We start from the raw sequence: 26,078 nt of genomic DNA on the forward strand, positions 1-26,078 counted from the left end.
ACTGTCCCTAAAAGCCTATTGTTAGGTGTGTGTGTGGGGGGGGATGGCCACTTCCCTTCCCTTTTTTTCTCTCCACGTGAGACCCCATATAGAACCCATCTCTTAGTTCTTTTCCCATGGTCCTCCCTACAAGTCCCCACCCAGCACCTGTAACACAGATAACTGATGCACCTGGGAGCAGTGGGAGGTCCCCCAGGCTCTGAGGTCACCTCCTCATCCGCTCCAGTTACCTCCTCCCTGTCATTTGCAGGGAAATGGATGGACCGAGAACAAATCATGTTAATGAAATAAGCCAAGCTCAGAGAGACAGCACATTTTCTCTCATGTAGCATCCAGATCTAAAATACACTGAGACATGATAGATTACATAGGACTCTAGGAAATCCCACACAGTGAGACCAAAGGAGGACACTCTTGGGGAGGAACATGAAGGTGCAATGCCTATGTGCATTTGATCATAGAAAATAATATTTATCAAAATGAAGTCTAGGGCTGGGAATATGGCCTAGTGGCAAGAGTGCTTGCCTTGTATACATGAAGCCCTGGGTTTGATTCCCAAGCATCACACATGTAGAAAACTACCAGAGGTGGCGCTGTGGCTCAAGTGGCAGAGTGCTAGCCTTGAGCAAAAAGAAGCCAGGGACAGTGCTCAGGCCCTGAGTCCCCCAGGACTGGCCAAAAAAAAAATGAAGTCTAGGAAATGGAAACAAGACGTTTTTTCTTTGTTGTTTTCTTTTCTTTTTGTCTTGTTTATCTGTCTTTCGGAGGGTAAGGGGAGGCACAAAAGGAGGAACATAGGGCGAACAAATGCAGCAGTACTCACAAGACACTATATTGAAAATGAAAATGAACTATGTAACCTGTAGGTGGGAATGGGAGGAAAAAACAGGGAGACAGTAAGGGAAGGGGTGACATTATATAGAAAGAAATGTACTCATTATCTGACTTATAAAACTGTAACCCCTCTGTATATTATAGTTATAGTAACAATAAGAATACTAAAAATGAAGAAAAAGGAGAAGGAGGAGGTGGAGGAGAAGAAGGAGAAGGAGGAAGAGACAAAGGAGAAGAGGGAGGAGAAGAAGGAGGAGGAGAAGAAAGAGGAAGAGAAGGAAAAGGAGGAGGAGGAGAAGGAAGAGAAGGAGGAAGAGGAAAAGGAGGAGGAGGAGGAGGAGGAGGAGGAGGAGGAGGGGGAGGAGGAGGAGGAGGAGGAGGAGGAGGAGGAGGAGGAGGAGGAGGAGGAGGAGGAGGAGGAGGAGGAGGAGGAGGAGGAGGAGGAGGAGGGAGATGAGCAACCAGGTGTGTCCTCCTAGAAGCAAAGTGTGAGCCCTGGTCTCTTCCTCCCCGCCTCCAGCCATAAGGTGAGATGCTCTCTACCCCTCCATCCTTCCATGTGCTCTGCATACAAGTTAGGAAAATCGCAGCCAGTCAAGGAATTGTAGGCTAGACAGCTTGCAGACAGCACGGTGAGGTGAAAATCAAAACTACCCTGACACATAAATGGGGACAGGGGAGAGAGAGAGAGAGAGAGAGAGAGAGAGAGAGAGAGAGAGAGAGAGAGAGAGAGAGAGAGAGAGAGAGAGCGCATGTGTGTATGAAGTGAGAAGGACTAAGAGTGAGGAAATACGGATGAACGGTAAAACTTTGGAGTCACAGCTTTACTGTCACCAATCAGAAAGCCATCTTCAAGGAGTCCATTCTCACTATTTAACCAAAGGCCAACCTGTGTAATGACGCTGGCCAAGAGAGCAGACTGGCTGAAGGACTGTCTTCCCACGGTGGGTCCATACCACATGCTCTCTTTCTCTGCCATATTTATTTTCAAACAAACTTTGTTTTTGTCACCTTTAGTATATTTGCATCTTACCTGAATTCTTCTCTTGCCAGACTCAAGGACCCAGGCTGCTTGGCTACCCTAAATTTCTGGTAACCTGCATGGTGTTTTGGCCAGGAAGGCAGGGACTGAGCATGCCTGTTGTGACTTGCTCACACCAGGAGGTCCTACCTCACCACAGGGCAGAAAGCACTGGGCTAACAACCGGAGCATCCACACTGTGAGCCAAAAGAAACCTTGTTTTTCAAGTGCATTATCTAAGGTACTTGCTATAGTAACAGAAAGCTATGCGCTCAACAAAGTCAGAGTTCAGTTATCTGAACTTGTCATCCTTCTGGGAGGGGTTCCAGGACACTCCCCAGACCCTCAAAACCCACAGGTGTTCAAGCGCTTACATGAAATGGGGTAGCACACACATCTTCCTGTACATTTTAAATCATCTCTAGGTTCCTTAGACTACCTAATTTATGTAAATGGGATGTAAATTGTTATACAATATTGTTCAGGGAAAAGAATAAGATGGTTTTTTCCTGTAAATTGGGAAATTTTACCAAAAATTGAACCTCAGGGGAAGAGCCCTGATGGTTCAGGACACTGGATAGAAACTCTGCCTAGCCCATGAAGCCTCACAGCACCCAGAGAGGAGATGTGACCACTGTGGGGGGCAGGCCAGTGCCCAGAGATGGGTGTTCCCAGGCAACAGAGATGGGTGGGCTGACACTGCTACTGGCTGAGGCATAAATCTAGAGAAGCAGTTTTTAGGGGGTAAAAATAAACTACACAGCTCAGACATCTACAGACTCCCCAAAGTCCACACCGGGCTGGGGATACCAACCCCTGAAGTAAAGGGACATCGCTCAAAGGAACAGCAGAAGGAAGAGAATGATAGAGAATAGAAAGAGGGCTGGGAATATGGCCTAGTGGCAGCAAGAGTGCTTGCCTTGTAGAAAGAAACAGCTACAACATCTGAATAGGCCTGGCCAGTTGGAAGGCACAGACTCCAGGCGGGGGGGGGGGGGGGGCGCGGAATGTCACTCAAGATGAGCATGCTGAATGCTGTGTGATTCACATGGAATAGGTTAGAGCTGTACCTTTTGTCCCTGCCCACCAGGCTTCCCTTCCTACCAGGCCGGAAATACTAGACCAGCTGGAGGAAGGAGGGAGGAGAACTAAGATCCACAGGAACCCTGTGGCTTCCCTGGCACTGCCCTGCCTACCACGTAGCCACTTGCTTGGGCCTTCTCCCCCTGCTGACTGGAGAGCTCAGAGACTGTGGCCAGCTCTTCCCGTGGCTTTTTCTTCGCTGATTTCTAGAAAGGAGGCAGGCTGTAGGAGTTTTCAACGGACCAAGAGGGCTACTTGGTGCCCAAGAAAGTCCCAACAGATCCCAAGAGATCAAACTTGCTGCTGTAAGCCCAACCCAAACTTTTATTTACTTATTTATTTATTTAATCTATTTATAGTATTGGCTTGTGCTAATACTGAAGCTTGAACTCAGGGCCTTGCCCTCATGCTTGGCCTTTTTTGCTCAAGGTGCTCTACTACTTGAACCACATTCAATTTCTGACTTTTCACTGGTTCAATGGATATAAGAGATGAACAGATGTTCCTGCCCAAGTTGACTTCAAACGGCAATTCTCAGATCTCAGCCTTGTGTGTAGTTGGGATTACAGGTGAGCCACCAACACCCAGCAAACCCGAACTTTGAAAGGGGAAACGTAAGCTCAGAAATGATCTTATCAACTACACTTGCCATCCACCCAAAGCTGGTCGCCAGCCTAGCTAGGAAAGGAGAAGGTAGAGATTGAGTTGTCCAGCTCAGAGGGCACAATCCTGTCACTGGGATGAGTTGTCACCAACTGGAGAAATTTAAAATCCGTTGGTAAGATGCCCTATCCGGCCACCTCCTGACTCAGCACTGGGCTCTCATCGGTGAGCCTCAGTGCCAAAGAGGGCCTTCTCTCATGCTGCACTCCGCCAACTAGCCCTGGCCACTGCCTCTCCTCAACCCACACATTTGGGAAAGCCATTAGCTTTAAGAAAGTGTTCCCCAAACACCTGGCCTGGGCACACTCCCATAATGTGTGATATCAGATCCAGAAAGTGCTTAGAGGGTCCCACTTGCCTTAAAGAATACATCAGCTGTCAGAAAAACAAAACCCAGCTTGGCTCTTGTGAACCATTTACGTCAGCGAGAAACACATGCGCCCATTTGGTCAGATTTAACACGCTTTAACAAAATCCAGGTGAAAGACTAACTGGGAAAACAGAAGAATCATGAGCGGCTCCCAAGAAACAATTCTCTCAGAAAAGAGAAAAAATGATGTGAAGCTTTCCTTGAATTGGATTTCCTGAGTGGGGAACTTTCTATGTAATCCCAACGGGTGTGTATGTGTGTCTGTGTATTGGTACTGGGGCTTGAAGTCAGAGCCTGCATACTTTCACTTAACTTTTTTTGCTCAAGGCTGGAGCTCTTCCACCTGAGCCACAGCTCTCCTTTCTGGGGTTTTTGGTAGTTGATTGGAGACAGAAGTTTTGTGGACATTTCTGCCTGGGCTGGCTTTGAACCTTTATCCTCAGACCTCAGCCTCCTAAGTAGGTAGGATTACAGGTATGAGCCAACCACAATCTGCTATAATCCCAATTTAAGTGGCAGTTTCCAAATGTCTGAAATGAGACCTGCCTGTAGTTCCCCCATGCTTTAGGGATCTCTTATTTGTGTCAGAGGTAATCAAGTTTAAAACTCAGTCATGTATAATTCCTAAACATCCCCACACAAAGACTACAGACAAGCATCAACTTTAAATAGGTCTAGTGTGTATTATTCAGAAGGCAAGACACAAGGGATACCCGCCCTAAAGTTTAAGAGAACTCCTTCCTGCCCTGGCAGTGTCTGCTGTTATGTGGTACGTGGAGGCACAAGGCCGCATCTGCAGCTCAGGAGATTTCCATTCAGCATGTGTGAGTACTCAGTCTCATACACACAGGCTTTTTATAGAGCCCGCGTGTGCCTGCATTGGCTTTAGGGCTGAAATCCTAAGCTGCAGTATGTGTCTATGCTAATAATAGGGCTCATCTCCCCAGGCCTACAAGCAACCTGAGAGCTAGCAAGGGAATGAGTCCAAATGATGGTGCTGGGCTGCAGCCTGACCAAACAGATCCCTAACGCGGCTGCTCAGCTCTCTACAGGCCCAGCCCTGAATTTTCTGCCACAGCACCCAACACAAGGTGCATGTGTGCGTTTCCACAAGGGCACACTGGCACTGCTTCCAATCCACTGCCCAAGATGATGACCCATGTTAGCTCCTTAGAGGGAAGTTTTTCAGAAGATCATGGCTAAAATCAGATTCGATTATAAAAATGATTCTTGGGTAAGAATAAGCTAATGGCTGTGGATTTATAGAATCGAAAAATATTTCTATTAAAATCCTACTACCGACAGACAGAAATCAAACCACTGCTCCTTGGTGAGCCTCCATCTGAAAGCCCAGCCAAGGAGCTGGGGCATATATGGCTCAACAGCAGAGCTCTTGCCTAGCACTCACAAGGCTCTATCCCCAGCACTGAAGAAAAATGGGGGAGGGAAAATGACCACTTCAAAACCCCAGGCCACGTTTTTCCACATGGGGCCACTTTCTGTTCACTGTCCTTTAACATGGACACCGTGGGTGACAGGCAAGTTGGGAGACAAGTGTCAGTTGTCAACTTCCCAGGCGAGTAGTTTAAATACACAAAGAGTGAGCATGTGATTTAAGTAGATCTTCATTTGAATATGTACAAAGTCTTTTCTTCACAAAACCCCTACCTCCCAAACAAAAATTTCAAATCCTAAGCGATGTTTGACACATATACAGATGGGTCAATAGTTCCTCTGGGATTACGTTTTATAAATATCTGCAGTAAATCCCCCCACCTCCCACCCCCTGGCCAAAAAAATAAAAAGATGTGACTAAGGAACTCTCAGCATAGTCAAGGCACTGGTGGCTCACGCCTGTAATCTTAGCTACTCAAGGGCTGAAATCTGAAGACTGTGGTTCAAAGCCAGCCTGGGTAGGAAAATCTGTGAGACTTTTACCTCCAATTAATTTTTTTAAAACTAAAAGTAGATCTATAGGTGAAGTGGTAGAGCACTAGCCTTGAGAGAATAAATGAAGGGACAGTACCCAAGCTCTGAGTTCAAGCCCCAGTACTGACATAAGAAAGAAAGAAAAAGAGAGGAAGGGAGGGATGGAGGGAAGGAAGGAAAGAAAGAAAAGAAAGGAAGAAAAAAGAAATTCTCAGCTTGATAGGTCTGTCCATAGTGTTAACTTCTAGAGAGCCTATGTCTATCTGAATGCTCTATGTCTATCTGACCGCTGGGCAGGAACAGAGCCCTTTTGGACCTAGGCAAAGCCTCCCCATCAGCCCCCACAGAATAGAGGTGATTTGAAGGTTATCCACTGCCCAGGACCTGGGTGTGATTCAACTGTTTCTTCCCTAGCCTTGGCTCTTCTTTGTCACACTGCTGATGAAGCAGTCTCTGTTTCCTGGCATTGGGTCAGAGGGAAGGAGGAGAGGGACCTACAATGGTGTTAGGAAGTAGAAAGTGCTGGGTATTTTGATAAAAAACAAAACAAAAAAATAAACAACACTTGGTAATCAATGGAACTCTGTCAAGCTAAGGTATCAAATTCACCAGAGGGAAACATTAAGTTCGCTTTCCGGAATCTACACAGGCAAGCGTAATTTTTCCTTAAGAAGATCATTACTTAGCACCATTGTCTCTCTTTGGCAGTTTTTCCTTTTCCTTCAAGCCCTTGGCTGTGACAGCACTGTCGGCCCAGATCAGTGAAACTTTTAATCAGTAACACAGCCGTTGTGAAGGGCACCAGACCACGCCCCAGGATCCACAGTGAGCTCAGATCCCGGCAGCTCTTCTTCTGTGGGGGGAGGGTCGTCCTGGGGGGAATGGCAGCCTCACGGTCTCCCCGGCTTTCACTCAAAGCGACGCAGGTGATTGTACAGCGACTGGACATAGGTGAAAACGCACATGGGGTCCGGCTTGCGGCCCATCACCATCATGTCCTCCACTTCAATGAGGCGTTCACAGTTGGCCAGGTTCCTGAAACACAGAAGCATCCCTCAGAACTCAGGGTAGCAAGCCGCAGAATTCAGCCTGAAGCCAGAGTGTTTGTACACACCCACAGGGAGTTCAAATCCCACAAGAACCTTGAGAGGTGCAGTGTGAAATTAAATGCAAGCAAGCCAGGCGCAGTGGCTCAGGCCTGCAATCCTAGCTCCTTCAGGAGGCTTAGACCTGAGGATCGGAGTTGGAAGCTGCTTGAGGCAGGAAAATCTCTGAGACTCTTATCTCCGCTTAACCACCAAAAAGCCAGAAGTAGAGCCATGATTCGAGTGCTAGCCTTAAACAAACAAACAAACAAAAAGCCCAGGGACAGCTCCCAGGCCCTGAGTTAAAGCCCCAGGACTGGCACACACACATACACACACAGACACACACACATACAGATACACGTACACACACATGCATGCACACAATTTAGATGCATATGAATATGTATTGGAATGTCAGTATTATATAGGAAATGAGCATGAACTATAAAATAAATGTATTAAAGGAAAATATAAATTCACCCATTTGCCTCCTGCAACCGTGCTTTTTTTTTTGTTTTTATTGTGAAGAGGGGTTACAGTTACATACATAAGGTAGTGAGTACATTTCTTGTCAAACTTGTTACCTCCTCCCTCATTTTTCTCCCACCCTCCCACCTCCTCAATTACCACCCCCACAACAGTATTTTTAAGCACTTTTTAATACTGTGATCTATAGTAAGACAGATAATTTTCATCACAACTCAGCACATGCACACTTGTGCACACACGTGCGCACACACACGCACACAGACACACACACGCATGAGTCTGCCTGCTATGACCACAGTCATGGATTCAAACCTGGGTTGAATATAAGGGGAGAAAATACTGCACCTGTACCAAACAGATACACTTGGTTTTCTTCCCTTTATTCCCCAAACCAAATAGGACAAATATTTGCATAGCACATTTATATCTTACATCATATTAGATACTATAAATAACCTTAGTGCCTGGTACAGAGATGACACTGGCATCCTAGCACTGTGGAGGCAGGGGCAGGAAGACAGTGAGTTCAAGGCTAGCCTAGGCTACATAGTGAGGCCCTCTTTCGAAACAAAACAAAATTAAAAAGAAGGTGCTTAGCTCAAGTGGTAGAATATTTGCATAGCAAGCGTTCAATTCTCAGTACCACCAAAACTTAAATAAATCTAGAGAGAGTGAGAGAGGGAGAAAGAGAGAGAGAGCGCCTGCCAGTATTGGAGATAAAATGGCAGCAATGCTTCTTCGCTCTCCCTCCCAGTGGGTCTGTTGGGAGGCTGTGGCTCCCAAAATATGTTCTTTTGTGTGAGTGTGCCAGTCCTGGAGCTTGAACTCAGGGACTGGGCACTGTTCTCAGAGATTTTTAGCTGAAGGCTAGTGCTGTAACCACTTGAGTCACAGCACCACTTCTAGCTTTTTGGTGGTTAACTTGAAATAAGATTCTCAGGGACTTTCCTGCCCAGGCTAGCTTCATACTGTGATCCTCAGATCTCAGGCTCCTGAGTAACTAGCATTACAGGGGTAAGCCACCAACCCCTGGCCACAATGTGTCCTCACACCCTGGTTCCCCCATGAGCCCATCGACAGAGGGGCCCAGCAAGTAAGCCACTTCAGATCCACCCTAGAGCTCAAAGCCGCTTCCGTGTGAGCCACACGGTCCTCTCTTCTAGGACATGGCACAAGGCAGCTCCCCAGGCTGGGTGCTGCAGAGACAAAGACTGTAACATTATCCCAGGCCCTGCTCTGCAGTGCTGGGAAGGGGCCAGGCCTTCTATCAGAAACCAAATGTCAATGTGAAATGGAGCGGCCTGTCTGGATCCAGTCCCCCAGCCACCCCACCCCACCCCCAGGTTGGGGCAGGCAGCTGTGTAAGGGAAGCCAGAGGCTCCTTGGGGTAAGAGAGTGCTTGGCTGGTGAGCAGGCACCTGCCAGCCAGGCCAAGGCTCTGAGTCAGGGAGTCAGCCCTGCAACAGGGAAGCCATGCAAGGTGGACGTTCCAGAACCATCTCTTGCCATCCAGTACCTATCACCCACCTCGCAGAGAGAGCACCTCTTCCTCTCCCTTCCTCACTACTCAAGGACAACAGGTATGTGGGAACAGGCTCCACGGGAGCCCGGGGCATCACAGCAGACCACCTAGAACTCCAGAACCCCAGCATTGGAAGAGAACTTAACATTACCCTGTCTGAACCCCCTGATCAGAAGCCAGCTGTCTATATGGAAAGAGAAAGGTTTCTAAAACGACCACACCAGTTCCTCTCTGGCCAAGAGAAAAGCTGTTCTTCACATTGCCTATACCATGTTTGCCTCTTTGCACTTTCTGCCTGTTGGTCCCACAATGTTCTCACTCATTTTTTTCCCTCCCAAGTGGATGCTGACAACTCACTCCTATAATCCTAGCTACTTAGGAGGCTGAGATCTAACCATCGAGGTTTGAAACCAGCCTGGCTAGAACAGTCTGTGAGACTCTTAGGTTCAATAATTAGCAAAGCACTGAAAGCAGAGGTGGGGCCCAAGTCGTAGAGTGCCAGCAGAAAAAGCCAAGCAGGAATGTAAGGCCCTGAGTTCAAGCCCCGTATTAGCATGTGTGTGCGTGCACACGCGCACACACATACACATATACACATACACACAAATGAGAGAGTACAAAAAAGAGGTCACCTTTATAATAACAATAAGTAAATTTTTTTTAAAAAAAGATTGGAGTAAGGTCTCACCCTGGCACCACTCTTCCTTGTCCAACCAGCTATCCAAGGGCAAGATGCTGGCTTGCAGCAGACAAGCAGGGCCCTGGATTGTGATCCATCTGGCCTACCCTGTGCTCACACACAAACTCCCATCCTCACCCACTTCTCCCCCCCACCCCAACCTGCTTACACACAACCTCCCATCCTCATCCCCACCCACTCCTTCCCCTGGGAAGGTCCAAATGCTCTACCAAACAGATAGAACCATGCCCCTGACCTGGAGACCATGGTGTGGCCTGCAGGGCCATTTGCCTTCCAGCCCAGCTTGCTTCTGCAGACGGAGCACGCTCCCTCAGAGATACAAGGGTGACAAGATTCCCAGAGCCTGCAGCCACAAGCTGGACAGAACTCACACAGCATCCAAAGCAGTGATAGTCACCATTGACTTGTGGGGAGAGGGGGCGTCTAAGTCTTGAACTAAGGGTCCTGCATGCACATTTGGCTTTTTCACTCAAGGCTGGCACTCTACCATGTGAGACAAACCTCCACTTTTGGCTTTTTGCTGGTTAATAGGAATTAAGAGTCGCTGACTTTGAACAGCAACCCTCAGAGCTCAGCCTCCTGAGTAGCTAGGATTACAGGCGTGAGTCGGATGTCACCACTGACTTTTACCAAAACAGTAGAAGTCTCAATTGCTATATGGGCTTTTTAAAACTGCCTTTGTGCAAATGATCCAAGCTTGTTTTTTTTGGCCAGTCCTGGGCCTTGGACTCAGGGCCTGATCACCGTCCCTGGCTTCTTCCCGCTCAAAGCTAGCACTCTGCCACCTGAGCCACAGCGCCCCTTCTGGCCGTTTTTCATATATGTGGTGCTGGGGAATCGAACCAAGAGATTCATGTGTAGGAGGCAAGCACTCTTGCCACTAGGCCATATTCCCAGCCCCTCCAAGCTTGTTTTTAAATAATTCAAACTACGTGAAAAAGTCCAAACCAAAAAGAGCACATCACTTCCATGCCGGCACACAGCCAGAACCAGGGGTGACCCGCCTACCATACAGCCCCCCACCCCCACTCTGTCCTGTCATCTCTGGCTGCCCCAGGCTAGCCTGCAGGGGTCACGGAGAAGGGGTAGGAGGGTGTTATTTTTATTTTTTAAAGCCTGCTCTAAATGTGGTCCAGGATGCCAGGAGCTCGGACTACCGCCTCCTGTCTGATTTTAGACAGAGACACATGGACACTACAAATAGCCTTCGAGCCCCTTCTGCTGAGGGTAACCTGAGAACAGGCATTCCATGCCGGGCAAGTGGGAAGCCTCGGACCGCACGTCCTGTGCTCCAGCTATGCTTGGAGATGGGGAAGAAAGATGCACAAGGGTCAGACACCGCTCCATTCGGCCCCTTCCATAAAAGGGACTGGTCCAGCCTCGTTCCAAGTGCGGAACACCTGTCGGGCAAGGGAAGCTCACGCTGTTGTCAGCACCACATCACTCACACAGATTAGGCCGCAAGGAATCTCGGGGCCCAGAAACCAAATGGAGATGGGCAACACACACAACTTTCACTCCAAATGAATCTCTGTGCCTCAAAGGCACTTGCTCACAGACAGGTCTAGAAATAGTTCCTTCCAGATGTGTGGTTTGTGAACCCCCATGTTTTTCTATCTTCCAAAAGTCATGTTGATAGGATCCCAGGCTTCTCTCATCAAAACTGCTCCCAAAACTGCCTTTCCGTAGGGCACCAGTGGCTCACACCTGTAACCCTAGCTACTCAGGAGGCTGAGATCTGAGGATCAGGGTTCAAAGCCAGCCCAGGCAGGAAAGTCTGTGAAACTCTTATATCCAATTAGCCACCAGAAAACCAAAGTGGCACTGTGCCTTGAAGTGGTAGAGTGCCAGCCTTGAGCAGAAAAAGCTCAGGGATGGTACCCAGGCCTGAGTTCAAGCCCTAGGACCAACAAAACAAAACAAAACAAAACCCTGCCTTTCTTAGTTCTGTCCTCAGTCTGCAGAGCTCTTCTTGACGGTTGCAGCAGTCCTGTGTGACTGCCCAGATGTAGCTGGCGAACCTCAAATACTCCTAGCCAGTGTCCTCAAGCAGGTGTTCCTGAGCTTTCTTAAACCTTTGCTATCCAGTCTCCAAGAAACTGGAAGATCCAAGAGGCCCGGGGAAGGCCGCCCCAACTCCCAGCCCACTCCCTCCCTCACGTACCTGAGCAGTAATCTCACAGATGACTCATCAGGAGAAGCATGTCCCAGGCTCTGAACAAGCTCCCCACACAGGCCTGCCTCAGACACCCCTCCCCACCCTCCGAGTCAGCAGAAAAGGCCAGAACACATGGTGGAGGCCCCTCATAGCAGCCTCCCTTCCCGCTGGGATCAGGCTCAGGCCACCGGGAGGCAGGGCCAAGGTTTCTACCCTGCTGTTTGCTCTGGAGAGGAGGAGGCAAAGCCTGCACGAGCCCCACCCCACCCCACCCCCAGGTTGGAAATCAAAGAAACATCTGCTTGAGAGGCTTCTGTGAACTCAAACCTTTTGCTAGGAAAACACAGTCCAGAATCGCTCTTATTCTGGCTGCCCGGGAGTGCTGTGCTCCCTGCAAGATGGGGTGTGGAGTCCCCACCCTGTGACCCAGGCTCTCCCTCTCCCTGTCACAACCCATCTTGGTCCACAGCTGAGGGGAACCAAGGTGGCCAAAAGGATGAGCTGGCAGTGACTCCAAAGTGAAAAACTATAAGCCAAGCATCATCGCCCTTCCCAGCTGGGATGGGTCTTGGGGAGCCTATGTGGGAGCCCCAACCCTACATTCTAACAGTTGGATTTTGGATGCTGGCCATTCCTGGGTCTGGAGCAGCTGGGCCTCCTCCTGTGGGCCACCCTCTCCCCTCATCACGCCACCATACTTGGCGGGACTCCACCACTGTCTGGCTCCTTGCGTAACACACTCATCCAAAGCTGTTTCTGCTATCAAGATGACAACTCAGCCCATGCAGCCAAGAAAGAGAAGCCTTATAAAGTATACAAGGAGGTCTATGACCCCAAAGGGGCTGAGAGTCTGAATGCATCATCAGAGACAACAAAACAGCGAGCAGAGACTCTAAAACCCCAGGCCAAGGCACTCCAAGGGAGCGGGTCCATTCTGTCCCCACAGCGAGCATGGCTGCCCCAGAGGACGTCCCTTTGGCTCCACATGAGCTTCCAGTAACAAGCACAGGTTCTGAGCCAAGCTGGCTCAATTCCTTCCCTGGCCCAGCTCAGAGCCCGGCAAAGGAGGCGGGAGCTAAGCAGTTGGGCCAGGAATGGAATGAAGTGGGCAGGCAAGGCTGAGGGTGCTGTATGACCCTGGGCTAACCCATTGCCAGGCCTTGATCTTTCATCTATGTAAGGAGAAAACAGGCCAGAAGGCCTCCGTCTCTGACCATTTCTGCAGACCCTATCTGGGGCAGAGGTGTGTAGGCTCAGGCTGGTAGGTCGCAAGGCCTGCTCTACTCACTCAGCCATGGTGAAGGCCAGCTCAAAGTTCTTCTGACGCTGCGTGGGGCTCAGGGAGTCATAGTCAAAGGCATCGGGGAAGAAGGAGTGCACCAGGGCGCAGAAGGCCATCCCGTCACTCCAGCTGGAGGAGAAGTTCTGCAGGTCCACGTGCTGCAAGCAGGAGAAAGGAGGTCAGAGGGGTGGGACTCCTGCGTCCCTGTTCCTCCCATCCAATTCAACTCCACAGGCAGGCAGATTCTCCCAGCTCCTCCACGAGACCTACCATCCACCCCGCTCAACAACCAGACCTCACCCCCTTAAGGGAGTCTGTATGTAGATCCCAAGATCCCAATTCTGAGTATTCTCTCTCTTTCTCTCTCTTTCCGTGTGTATGTGTGTGTGTGTGTGTGTCTGTGTGTCTGTGTTCACATGCACATGCAGATACTGGGGCTTGAACTCAAGGCCTTGAGCTCTCACTTGGCTTTTTCACTTAAGGCTGGCACTCTACCACATGAGCTGTACCTCCACTTCTGGCTTTTTTTGTGCTGGTTAACTGGAGTCTCATGGATTTGTCTGTCTAGGCTGGCTTTGAGCCGTGATCCTCATTTCTCACAGCCTCCTAAGTGGCTGGGATTATAGGTGTGAGCCACCAGTGAGTGCCCAGCTTGTTCAGAGAACTTCTAAGGATGTGCAGCAGGAGACGAGGGGCCTGTGCTGGGAGGACCCACATTCCCTGACTCCTGCCCCTGCCTCCAGCCTCCACCAGCTCTTGTCCAGCCAGGGGGCCAGGGAAGGGGCAGGGCCTCGTCCACCTGGCCGGGGCTCACCTGGTAGCCCAGCGTCTTGCTGCGACACCATTCGAGCAGGATCTGCTTGATACTGCTGGCGCTGGCCACACCAAAGCTCTGGGATCGCTTCAGCTTGGCCCTCGTCTCCCCTCTGCCCCTGAGGAGAGAGGGCAGGCATGCTGCAGGCGCCCAAAGGGGGCATGCTGCTATACCTCTGGTCGGCTTGCCAGGGAGATGCTGGATCAGTGAGTAGCATGGTCCTACATACCAACTGTACAGCTTGGATGGGACCTGGAAGGACTATTTACCCCTTCCAGCTGTCCAGTTACCCCCATGTGTGTCCCACAGCAGGAAGCAAGGATCACTGGATAATTCTGAGACAGGACTTGAGCTGGTCCCCATTCCCTCTCTTCTGCCTAGCACCCCTCCCCCCCACTTTCATCCCACTCTCCTTCTGGGTCTCTTCCTAGCTAGGTGGGGGGGCTTCCCATAAGGCCCAAGGACACTTCCTAACAGCCAAGGTCAAGTTGCTGGGTCAGGGGGGACTTCCTGGGTCTGATTCCCTCACTCAAGCCAAGTAGGGACTAGTTGTCAGCCATCATCATCATACAAGCCTGGCCGACGCTCTCCACAGCAGCCACCAATACCAGACACCACAAGAAGACTGAATAAACATGCCCTGGCGGGCTAGAAGGCCATTGCCTCAGAGGTCCCTCTGAGTCCCCAGACAAGTCCAGCCCCGCAGCTAGGCCAACTCAGCTTCAGCCAGAAACGCTAACCCTCTGCCAGACTCGCTGATCTTGCCCCCCAACCCAAAAAAAGGTGCAGCAAGCCCTAGGAATTCAGGCAGAGCAGTTACTTGAGATCATTGGGGGTACAGAAAACCTGGGTCCTCTGAAGAGAGGGGAGAGCTCTCACCAGGCCTAGCCTGGCTTCTAGCCCCACAGGCCTCTCTTCCTAACCACCGAGGCTTTCTAGCCCCCAACCCACACTGTAACACAGGCCTGGCCTTGAGATCTGATCTTGAGGACACCACCCCCACCCCCAGCCCCAGGGAGGCAGGGCTTGCTATGCAGTACTGCCAGCCACTTCCCCCACCCCACCCCACCCCGGGGCTCCGCATCGTCTGGGAGCAAGTGTCCATACTTGCTAGCTGTGTCCTGCTCCCACTTTTCAAACAGTGCCTTCCGGGCCTGTGCTCCTGAGGTGCGGGGCAGTGTCTGGGACCGCACCAGCTCCCGGCGCCGCTCCCCTTGGCGAGGGGTCTGAGTTATGGCTGGTGGCTGAGGGGATGGGGGTGACTGGGGTGGTGTCACCAGTGGAGGGCTGGGGAGAGGAGAGAAGCACTGAGTCAGACACAGAGACACAGACATTACTATCACGAGCTCCTCTACAGGAGATGAAGCCAGCACTGAGCATGAGGCCAGGCAGGCATTCTGCACCATGACACCAAGAAAGCGGAGCAGTGTCTAGCTAGCCCACCTGCTCCAGGCCCCAACTTGCTTGGCAGGTTTTCTGAACAGAGCTGCTGTTTGCAGCATGCCTGGCCAGCAAGACCAAGTGGGAGGGGGAGGAGGCCCCCCACTTTGAGCATAAGCAGCCCCTGACAGGTATCAATGCCTGAGAGGATAAGGGAAACCCTCTCAAGCAGGAGGTGCAACTCACCAACCATCAGGACCAAGCCCCCTTCCCCCACCACCATGAGATAAGATCCCCTTTGTTCTCCCCCTAGAACAATCTTCCAAGAAGTCACAATTCTCCTTTTATTATTAAAGGAGGGGGGGAAGCTAAGCTTGCCGCCCACCCCCACTCCCAGTGAGTCTAGCAGTCCTGTGGGAGCAGGACACCCACAATCCTGTACCACAGAGAGCCCCTGCAGCCTTTCCCAGCCCCCCAGCCTTCTCCAGGCACCTGCTCAGCCTGTGGCAAGAAGCATGGAGGAAGAGCAAGGGGAAGGGGCTCTGCCTGCCAGTCTCCCATGGAGGCTGAACGCCACCAAACACACCTGTAACCTTTCACTGATGTGTTCCAAAGGGTCCACAGAGAAGTGAAAATGCAGCCACGCTTCTCCAAACCACCCCTTCCAAAAAACCAGCCACCTCACCACTCCAGCGGTCCACACCCGGCCTTCATGAGCTGCCCTGGCTCTGCAGAACACCCACCGAGGGTCAGCATGAAGAGCTCCTGCAGGGGCCTCGGCAGCTGCCTCCAGGTGGGGAGCCACGACTCACCTGTCCTTGTGCTTGCCGGCCGTCACTGTCCCATACCCAGAGCTTGACAGTGACCGTGGGAAACAGGAATTCTTCTCTGGAGGATTAAAGGAGATCAGAAAGAACCTATGTGGCTTCTCACACAGGGCCAGCCTCAGCCTCCCATCCTCTGACCTGGCCCTCCCTCATTTACCTGACCTCCCTCTGTGGACCAGCAAGTAGCTAGGCTAAGCTGGCCCTGCCTTGGCAAAGCCAAAGAGAAAGTGGGATGGGGAAATAGAGAAATGCCCTCAAAACGGTCCCCTCCACTATTCTCCTTCCATGCTGCCTTTAAGGGTACAGAGCCCAGGGCCTCCTATGCTGCGTGACCAGCAAACGCTGCCTCTAACCACTGAGCCTGACCGTGGCCTGCAATGGCCCTGAGGGGTGCTGCAGATGGAAGTCCCCATGGCCATCTCCATGGGGGATCCCAGTCCATGACATCTCTGGGAAGGGCGGGCCCCTTTTACATGGGATGACCACAGAGATGGGCAGGGACCTGACCTGGGTTTCCAAGTCTCCAGCCGAACCCCCAGTCCCTCAGCCCATCCCCTTCTGTTCCTACCAGTGGGACTGGGGATCCACAGGGTAGTGGCCTCGCTGGGACTAGGGCTGAAACCTAGGGTGGCAGTAGATGAGGGTGACAGCGCCGCAGCAGACGTTTCCCCAGAGAACTTCTCGGAGACTCGGGTGACAGCAGTGACTGGCTGGTGAGGCAGCCGCAAGGAGAGGCTCACAGGACGAGGCCTGGGGGACTCTGGTGCTGAGGTCTGGTCGGCCTCTGGAGGTCCTTCCCCTGGACCTGGAATGGTGACCCATGGGGAAGGTCAGCTGGGGCAGCCACAGGGGCCTCAGAACCCCCACAAGGCTCCATGTCTCCTGAGCCTTCCTGACCACCCCCACCTCCCAGACCACCCCCGCCTCCCTGACCACCCCCACCACCACCCCCAGCTCCCTGTCCACCTCTGCCTCCCTGACCACCTTTGCCTCCCTGACCTGTCCAATCCCCCCCCCCCCAGCCCCGCCGCTTCCCTGACTACCCCCACCTGCCTTACTAGGGATGTGTTGCTGTTCCCAGGGCTGATTCTTCTCCAACCTCCTCTGTAGTCAGCTCAATAAGTACTGGTTGACTGTGCCCTCTACCTGCATCCCTGCTTTAGACAATTCCTTGGCTCCTGCTTGCTTTCCTTCAGACACAGGAAGCTCACGAGCTTCCCAGCTTTCCCACTTGACTCTGCATTTGGAAAGCTCTCCACACTGAGTGAAGCGGCTCCCTGACAGCCTCTTTGCCTATTGGGCTGAGCCTTGAGCCCCACCCTCGCCTAAGGATGTTTGGCCCAGCAAGGCCCTGACTCCCAAAGGTATCCAGCGGCCTCCCTTGGCCCCTACCTGTGGCTGGCTGGTGCCCGTTCTCCATGATGCAGGAATTTGAGGCTCTTCTGGTCTCTGGCTCACTGACTTCTTCGTGATCCACACTCTGCAGAGACATCATCAAGGCTGAGCCCTATTCGTGGCCCACCCCAAAGCCACGTCCTAAGACCCCTCCTGGTTCTGGCAGGGCACAGCTCCAGGAGGTGCAGTGCCAGCCAAGATGAGGAACAAGCTGGAATGGACCCATCCCAGTAGACAGGCAGTCTGATAGACAAACCCTCCACTGAGTTCATCCCAAGCTGAGGACAGAGGTGACACGGTGCAGGGCTCTGACTGAAGCAGAGTTAGGTGACTCCGGTCCTTTCTGCAGTCTGAGCCAGACAACAGGTCAGGAAAGCCTGGTCCCTGCACCCCCCTTTTCAGCATGGCTGCCCACCCAAGAGCCGGACCTTTGCCCTGGGTGCAAGGATACAAGATTCCCCCAGAGTGCAGGAGCCTGGCTGCATTCCTGCCCCCCTCCATCCCATCAGGGGTGTGGCAAGGGGTGGGGGCCAGCCGGAGGCAAGCAGAGAGAACAAAGACTAAGGTGGGGGCTGGGATCCTGGCTGAACCAGCCAGCCCAAGGTGTGACAGAGCCAGGTCCTATCCCCTGAGTTTGAGAACCACAGAAAGTTAGGAAAGTGCTAACTTTCTGGGATATCCACTAAACTCACCAGGCCCATCTCTCAGATGGAACCTGGGGTTCCAGGGGTGTCCAGTGTAAACAGTTGGGATGATGGCCAGAGGGCATTCCGTCCTCTCCCTAGGCTCTGCTCCCTCCCACAGAGGGGGGAGGCTTTGAGCAGGCTGGGCGGTGGAGTCAGTCTGGCAAGGGGGGTCAGAAGCAGATCCTAACCAGACTTTGCTTGAGGGGCCCACAGTGCTTCTCCCCCAGGCATCTCCAGAATATTTTCCTGGTCTCCTAGCCTCCCAGACAACAGTGTAATCTCCCGTGTCAGGAGGCTCCGGTCCTCCTGCAGCCTGCTTCAGGGGGAATCAGGCTGGCGGGTGCACAAGTAGTACCAGGCTAGCATGAGGATACTTAAGGCACACTTCACTGCAGAGAACCCACGCACAGAGTGAGCCGGTGCCGGAGAAGGGGAGACCATTCCCAGAGGACTGACTGGGGGGCACCAAAGCGAAGCCATTCCGGCTCAGACACTGTGAGTGGGATGACCCTGCGGCCCACACTGCAGCCCAGAGTAAGGTCTTGACCTTAAACAAGGAGCCCATGGTGTGTTTTAGGCACACTCTTCAGGTGCCGGCCAAAGTTGTGTGAAAAGAGGAGAGCAGGCAGCAAGCCAACTCCATAGGCCCTGATGGGAGAAGTGAGGAGGGGATATGGCGCCAGGCTGTGGGAGGGCCAACAGCAAGGACTCAAGAGCTTTGGGGGAAACAGAATCTGGATAAAAGGATGCAGGAAGAAGGATGCTGAGGCTTGGGGTATGAATGACTGGCCAGGCTGGGGGGGGAGGGGAGGCAAGGATTTCCATTTTAGATGAGATGGGTGTAGGACTGAGGAGGTAGCTGGCTAGTGTGAGCATGTAAAGGAAAGCTGGTGCAAACAGTCACAGCTCATGTGAACTCCTGAAAGCCCTCAGCCTGGGTCAGGCCCAGGGGAGCCTGCCACCTCCAGAAGCAGGACGGGTATACCCCAGGAGAAAGCAGCAAGATAGGGAGGAACCCAGCAAGAGAGGGGAATGCCAGGGAGCGAAGAAACGGGAACACCAACACGGCCAAGGGTGGTCTGAGGTCAGGGGTGAGGCGGTCAAGATGGATGGAAGGCATTGTGTGTAGCCAAGAAGAAGTCACTGGCAATGGATGTAGAAATCAGCTCCAGAGGCGTGCTGGAGAGAAACTGGAAGGAGCCAGCAGCCAGCCGGCACCGCAGACATTTCCCCAGCTGCCCACATGCTGGCCAGGGAGGGAAGCCAAGAAAGGGGGCTCAGGGTTTCTCCTGCCAGAAAGTCCACAGTGCCAGGTTGAGAGGAGGGCTCATCCACAGGGTGGGCCCCTGTGCAGGTGACAGGAGACAGGACTCAGGCAGTCCCACAACTTCAGGAGAGTAGATGAGAGGGGACAGGCCCACCCACTCTCAAGACCACAGGTATCTCCTGTGCTCCCCCAGAGGTCTGAAGCCCAGCAAATTGCCAGAGGAAAACCAGGCCGCCCAGCCAGAACCCCAGCTCCCAGTGTCTCTTGGGCCTCTCTTCTGGGGTCTCCATGTCCCCTCACCCATCCCACTCTGGCCCAACAGGTCCCACAGGTCCAGGCAGGGGCCTCAGCAATACAGGCTGGTGTCGAAATCATTTTTTCCAGGAATGTAGGTGTCAGTGAGGGGTCCCCCCACATGCTTGTCACTGCATGTTGAAGGCCCCGCCTCCCCCACGGTGCAGAGGGGCAGATAGGCAGGAAGTTCTGCACCTCCACATGGGCTGGATTCCAGCAAAGGGGTCTCAGATGGAGCAGGAGGGAAGTCAGCAGCAGCCACTGGGGTGTGGGGCTGAGTGGGATGGGGCCACCCTCTAGGCCCCAGAAGGGAGGAACAGGCCTGAGACCCAGTGAGGTCTTCAAATAACACGGAGCCCTCAAACCAAAGGCTCCTAAGCCTGTGCTGGGGGGACCTCTGGCATGCTCCCCAGAGGGCCATTATCTTCGGGGGGGGGAGGGGCTAGCCTAGATTCATCCTGGGGCAGGACTCTAGGAAGAAGAAATCACCACAAAGCCCTGGCGGCTAGGGGCAGCAGCCTGTAAGGGAGCTAGGACTGGGAACTAAAGGGGGTAGACTGGGGAAGGAGGGAAGTCTGATTTCAGAGGCTCCAGCAGGTTGGATCCTTGCCCTGAGGAGACCTGTGAATGTTTTTGTGGGAACTTTTGTTCGTGTGCGTGCTCTCCCTAGCCCATGTGGGCCAGATCTCCATCCTTAAATGCTAGCTAGACACAGCTGCGGGGCCAGTCCCCACTCACATCACAGCTTTAAAGGCCTCAGTCCAAGCTTCCCCCCACAGCATCCAACTCCCTTATCACACTGCCTCTGGGAAAGGCAGGCCGATAAGCGGAGTCTGGTTTCTCTCATGGTCAGGCCTCTGACACCGGCTCCTGGCAGTGGCTCCTGAGGGATTGTGCCGCCTGGCCAAGGGGACCCAGTGGCTCCAGCTTAGCTGAGGATAACATTTCCAGGGAACAATTTTGGGCCAGGCTCTGAGGCCTGAGGCTGGACCTGACCTCGGGCATCTGCCCTCCACTCCCAGCCAGGTGCCAAGTGGCTTGTTGGTCCCCTCCTCCCTCCTCCAGGCCAGACAACAGCAAAGAACTGGATGCTTCCATTAACCAAGTCCATTGAGCACACATGACCCAGTCTGTTCGGTACATGAGGCCCAACAGGGGTAGGCCAATCTCCTTGGTTTAGATCCAGAGAAATTAAGGCTTAGCTAAGAGGAGGTGCCCCTAAAGAACCACCTGTCTGTCTACTTCAGGGTGCTCGTGCTGTGAGTCTTCCCCAATTACTCCCCTCCTCCTGATCCTCTCTGCCATGCCAGCCCTTGTTGAACAAACACTGCTCAGCAAGTTCGAGGCTCTGTGAACTCAGTGGTTGCTTGATCCAGCCCATCTGCATGGAGACCAGGGCACATTTATATGCTGAGGTCTACCCAGCTCCAGCTAGGCAGAACACCAGCTTCTACCAGGCCTAACCACAAACCACAGGATTGTGTGCATATGATGAGACCCTCACATCCAGATCCATGCCACAGACACCAGTGTCCCAGCACCCAGCTTTGTTTCTGTCTATCACCCACAAGCCAGTTTGGCCCAGCAGCCCCAATTCCTGGCTTGTGACTAATCCTGGTCGCAGGCCACTTGCTGGTCATAGCACGGGAGCTGGAACATGCCCAGGGTTCACAGGGCCCCCCTCACCACAGAAGCCAGCTGGGAACATGTGCTGACACTCCTGTGAAGATGGGCTGACCAGGGCTCATGGGGCTAAGCGCATGAGAGCTGCCCCAGGCCCCTGGAGCTAGGGCTCAAGGGTGGCACACACTCTGGTTGGTCCCTTACACACAATACTTGCCTCTTAACACTTCTGGGGCCTTCCTGAAATACTCAGCCTAACCCCCATTGGGCCTTTAACCTTGATCCCAAGAGGCTGCTATCCCCAATTTCTTCTTCCAGAAGTTTCCCTGTCTGGATTTCTTAGTGGGCCCTCTGGATTCTCTTCATCCCTGAAAGTTCTTTGGCCTAGTTTTTGTTTCTTTTGAGCTCCTCTGCCTCTGCAATTATGCTCAAGACCACACTTGTCTATGACCTGGGCTGACAGCAGTGCTCAACCCCTCACCTCCAGCTTCGACCACTCTCTGGACCCCAGACCCATGAATTGACCTGCCTAGGACAACTTCATCTGGATGCCTCACACCCCTGAAGATGGGCCTAACCTGAACAGACTGTGATCCTGTGACGTCCCAAGGCATGGTTCTTCTCTCTGCCTCCATTCTCATGGCCAAAGTCCCTGCCAGCTGATTCCTCCTCTAAATCCCCTGTCCAAACTACCTCACCACACACACACAGCTCCAGATAAGACCCATCTTTCTTCCATGGTCCTTCACAAGTAAGTAGCTCACCTCCATTCACCCTCTGCCCACCAGTCAGCCCTAAGGATGGCACCTCGCCCCTTCCCTCAACTCTCCACCCACCCTCACCACTCCCCTAACCACGAGTGATCATTTAGCCTGGATGAATAATGGTGAATTCCCACTGAAAAAAGTCACAACTGGAAAGGATTGTGTGTGTGTATACACAATTCTGAGATTATTTTTCTTAAGAGCTCAGACAGATGTTTCCTTGAGCAAATAAGAAGCAAATGTGTGTTAAAATAAAACTTCAGAAACCAATGACACTGCTTATTAAGCACAGATGAGCTCACAGTGGCAATTTTACACCGGGAGCATATAGACTGTCACACTCATGGGACACATCTCAGTGTGTTTCCAGACATCCCAGGGTTCTGCACCCAGGACAAAGCAGCCAGGCAGCCTTCACAACTCAGCCTTCACTCCCACGAAGGGAGGCTCCTCGCTAGCCAGTTCCAATTTATAGCTCCTCTGAGGCTGCACCCACTTACTATAGCAAGCCCTGGGCCTCCAGCACAAGCCCTCTTTGGTCACCCACTAGGAAGGGTCTGCCCCATTTGGAACACAACATCTGCCCAAAGTGTCAGCATTGCTCAACACTCTCTGGGCCACTGGGAATGGAGGGGCAGTGTTGCAGACTGCCTGCCTCAGAGCACAGGGCTGGCCAGGAGAGACCATCCCCCTCCTAAGGGCCACTGCACACCATGGGAGCATTCTAACCTGGCCTGCCACCCTAAGGGAGAGGCCCACGCTCAGACTAGTCCACACCGGTGTCTGACCAGCCACTGACCCCAGAAATCTAGACACTAGCTAAGGCCAGTTCCTCTCTCTCCCTTCATGGTAAAGGATTTGCCCTCCTGGAATGGCAGTTCCCAGTACAGCTGTTCAGCACCCTCTTCCAAACTGCACCCCTTAACCCACCCCATCCCCATTCACACGCAGGGGCTTGAGCTCTCAATCCGGTTAATCTATAACCTGAGCTAACCTGAGCAGTCAGTCGGTCAGGCCTCTGTGAAGCAGCAACTCTGGGTGTGTGAATGAAGATGGAGGGGTTGGATGGGGGTGAAGGGGGGAGCTAACCCATTCCAACACGTGGAAGAGGTCCTGGCAGTGCCTAATATAGTGCTCAGCCTTCAAGTTTACTGTCCTGGACAGGGGAAAGGGAGATGTTCTGCTCAGCACACAGGACCCAGCTCCAAAGAAAGGAGAGGAGGGGGCGCGAGGCAGGTGCAAGGAAGGGAAGGTCAGCTCGCTGTGGCTTCTCCTGCCTTGTCCGACAATGTAGTAGCTCCTCCTCCCCCCCCCCCCCCCGGCCCCCCGCCCCATTACCGAATCCCAGCAGCAGCTGGAGGCACAGTCTGGGGTTCAGAGGACCGCAGCGGGCCGGCGAGGCAGTCCCTGGGCGCCCGCATTCGCCCCGACCCACCGCGCTGCCCCGGACTCACCTGACTGCGGCCGGACAGCGAGAAGGTGGCGTGGCTGGCGAAGCGGGCGGTGCCCAGTCGTGGTGCGCGATCTGGAGTCCCGGCCGCGGGCGGGGGGCTGGACGAGCCGGGCGCCGGGGACAGCCCGGCCGACAGACCCAGCGCCTCCACCTGGCGCGTCAAGCGCTCGAGCTGCGCCTGCAGCCGCTGGTTGTCCCGCTGCAGCTCGGCCACGGTGCGCGCCAGGGGCGCGGCCAGGCGCAGCGCCTCGGCCACGCGCCGCTCCACGCCGCGCTGCAGCCCCTGCATGTCCTCGTGCAGCGCGCGCACCGCGCCCTCCAGCGCCGCCTCGTAGCGGCCCAGCGCCTCGCGCACGCCGCGCGCCTCCGCCGCATCCGGGGTGGGCTCCATGGCCGAAGGGGGTGCGCCGAGTGGGGAGCCGGGAGCGGGAACCGGAGAAGCCGAGCCCCGCCGCACTGTGCGGCGCCCGGCACTCCGCGCTGGGCTTAGCCCGAGGGGCGGCCGGAGGGGCGGACGCGGGGCGGGGCGGGGCGGGGCGAGCCCGGGTCCCGGGACTGGGCGCCGCGCGGGGGGCGGAGCCGCGGGGGGCGGGACGCAGCCGGACCCCGGACCCCCGCCCGGCTCGGGACACCGAGCCCCCAGAGACCCGCAGGGACAGAGTGGGACGTGCGGGGCCACGGAGGCGGAGATGGAGCGCGCCCCCCTGTCCTTTCCAAGGGTACTGAGCCGCTGGGGAAGACGCGTCTGGCACCCCGGGAGCGGTCGGTGGGGGCGGAGGGCTCTGTGCACTCGCCGGAAGAAGGCTCTCAAGCGGACCGGACCTGAACTTTGAGGATCACAGCAGAGGGGCGCCGCGCCAGGTAGGGGCACGGCCCTGTCGGAGTGGAGATTTGCACTGTTAGACCCACATCTGGTTCTCATATATAACCCCCCTCCCCAGCAAGACCTTTGCCTGGAATTTCTTGCACCTGTTAGAAGACCCCAGAGAGGAGACAGATGGTAAAGTCCCTGCCAGTCGCTGCAGCTATGTGGGCTCCCCTCTCCCAGTACTACAAGGGGTGGGGGGCGGGGGGACGGGGAGGAGTAGACCGAGAGAGAACACAGGGGCTTGAAATCAGAGGTTCCGGCTCTTGCTTGGCTTTTTTGCTCCCGGACAGTGCTCTACCACTTGAGCCACACCTCCACTACTGGCTTCTTGCTAGATAATTGGACAGCAGAGTCTCATAGACTTTTCTGCTGTGGCTGAATTCCGTCCTCTATCCTCAGAACTCAGCCACTGGAGTAGCCAGGATTGCAGGTGTGAGCCACCGTGTCAGTGACAGGATATTTACACTGTTCTCACCAGTCAGTAAGGGATCCAAGCTCCCTCACTTAGGGGCCTTATTGTGGGCGCTGGTGGCACATGCCAGTAATCCTAGCTACTCTGGAAGCTGAGATCTGAGGATTGCTGTTCAAAACCAGCCCAGGCAGGAAAGTCCATGTGATTCTTCATCTCCACTGAACGACTAGAAACACAGAAGTGGTGCTATGGCTCAAAGTGGTAGAGCACCAGCCTTGAATGATAAAGCTCAGGGACAGTGCCTAGGCCCTGAGTTCAAGCCCACAACTGAGAAAAGAAAATAGAAGTTGAGGGTGAAAGTGAGGAAAGGATGTGTTTAAGGAAGAATGTCCAAATACTGCCATGTATTGGACAAACAACATACCTTCCCCCACCACTAGTGTCTACCCACAGGTGTGGACCCCATCCTTTATTCCCTTTAATGCTCCTTATTCTTAATCCTACATAGTCCTCCCCACCCCAGCTGCCCCCATCCCCATCCCTCACCTCTGACAAACCCAGTCAACATAAGAAAACGGCAGGCTAGAAACACATATTACTTTAGGGTGATGGATGTTGCCATAAAACAGATTTAGAATAAAAGTAAGAACATCTTGTCCCCTTGTATAAAAAAACTTTCCTAATTAGCTTTCACTCTCCTAGGCCTGAAGGAGGCTGGGAGGCTGAACAGGCACAGCCAGATGGTCTACAGAAAGGAGAAGGCTAAGAGGTTTGTTCCCATGGCTGCGTCTGGCTTCCAAGGAGATCTGAAGCCCATAGGCCCTTCCTAGATGGGCCTTCCCTCCCCAGAGGGGCTGGATCCGCCTAGCAGATGCAAACTGCTGATCCCTCCCCACAGCGGGGACAGGAAGGAACACTGGCTTACCTAATCCAGGGAGCCTTCCAGCAATTATTTCATGAGAAAGTCAAGTGCCAAGAGGTGTGTGTGTATGTGTGTATGTGTGTGTGTACGTGCACACGCGCACATATATATATATATATATATTCCAAGTAGCTGTCTGGGCTAAGAGAGCCAAACTGCTCTGCACATTCTTTCCCCCTGGTAGAATCCTTGATAGAGACCCTGAGAGAAAGACCTCTGCCGCTGCTTTTACCC

General features: G+C 53.4%; 1 protein-coding gene across 1 annotated transcript; it reads right to left on the reverse strand.

Annotated features, from left to right (window-relative positions):
* Positions 1-6,064: 6,064 nt before the first annotated feature.
* Smtnl2 (smoothelin like 2) lies at positions 6,065-24,087 on the reverse strand. The gene is made up of 8 exons (XM_048366412.1): positions 23,644-24,087; positions 17,553-17,640; positions 16,729-16,965; positions 16,146-16,221; positions 15,061-15,240; positions 13,954-14,071; positions 13,146-13,297; positions 6,065-6,935 (listed from the first exon to the last, which is right to left on the reverse strand). Exons 1-8 carry the CDS (start codon positions 24,031-24,033, stop codon positions 6,809-6,811), a joined length of 1,368 nt encoding a protein of 455 aa, XP_048222369.1. The 5' UTR covers positions 24,034-24,087; the 3' UTR covers positions 6,065-6,808.
* Between the last annotated feature and the right edge of the window lie 1,991 nt (positions 24,088-26,078).

The sequence above is a fragment of the Perognathus longimembris genome, chromosome 17 (assembly GCF_023159225.1).
Source record: "Perognathus longimembris pacificus isolate PPM17 chromosome 17, ASM2315922v1, whole genome shotgun sequence".
In the NCBI taxonomy this organism is placed as follows: domain Eukaryota; kingdom Metazoa; phylum Chordata; class Mammalia; order Rodentia; family Heteromyidae; genus Perognathus; species Perognathus longimembris.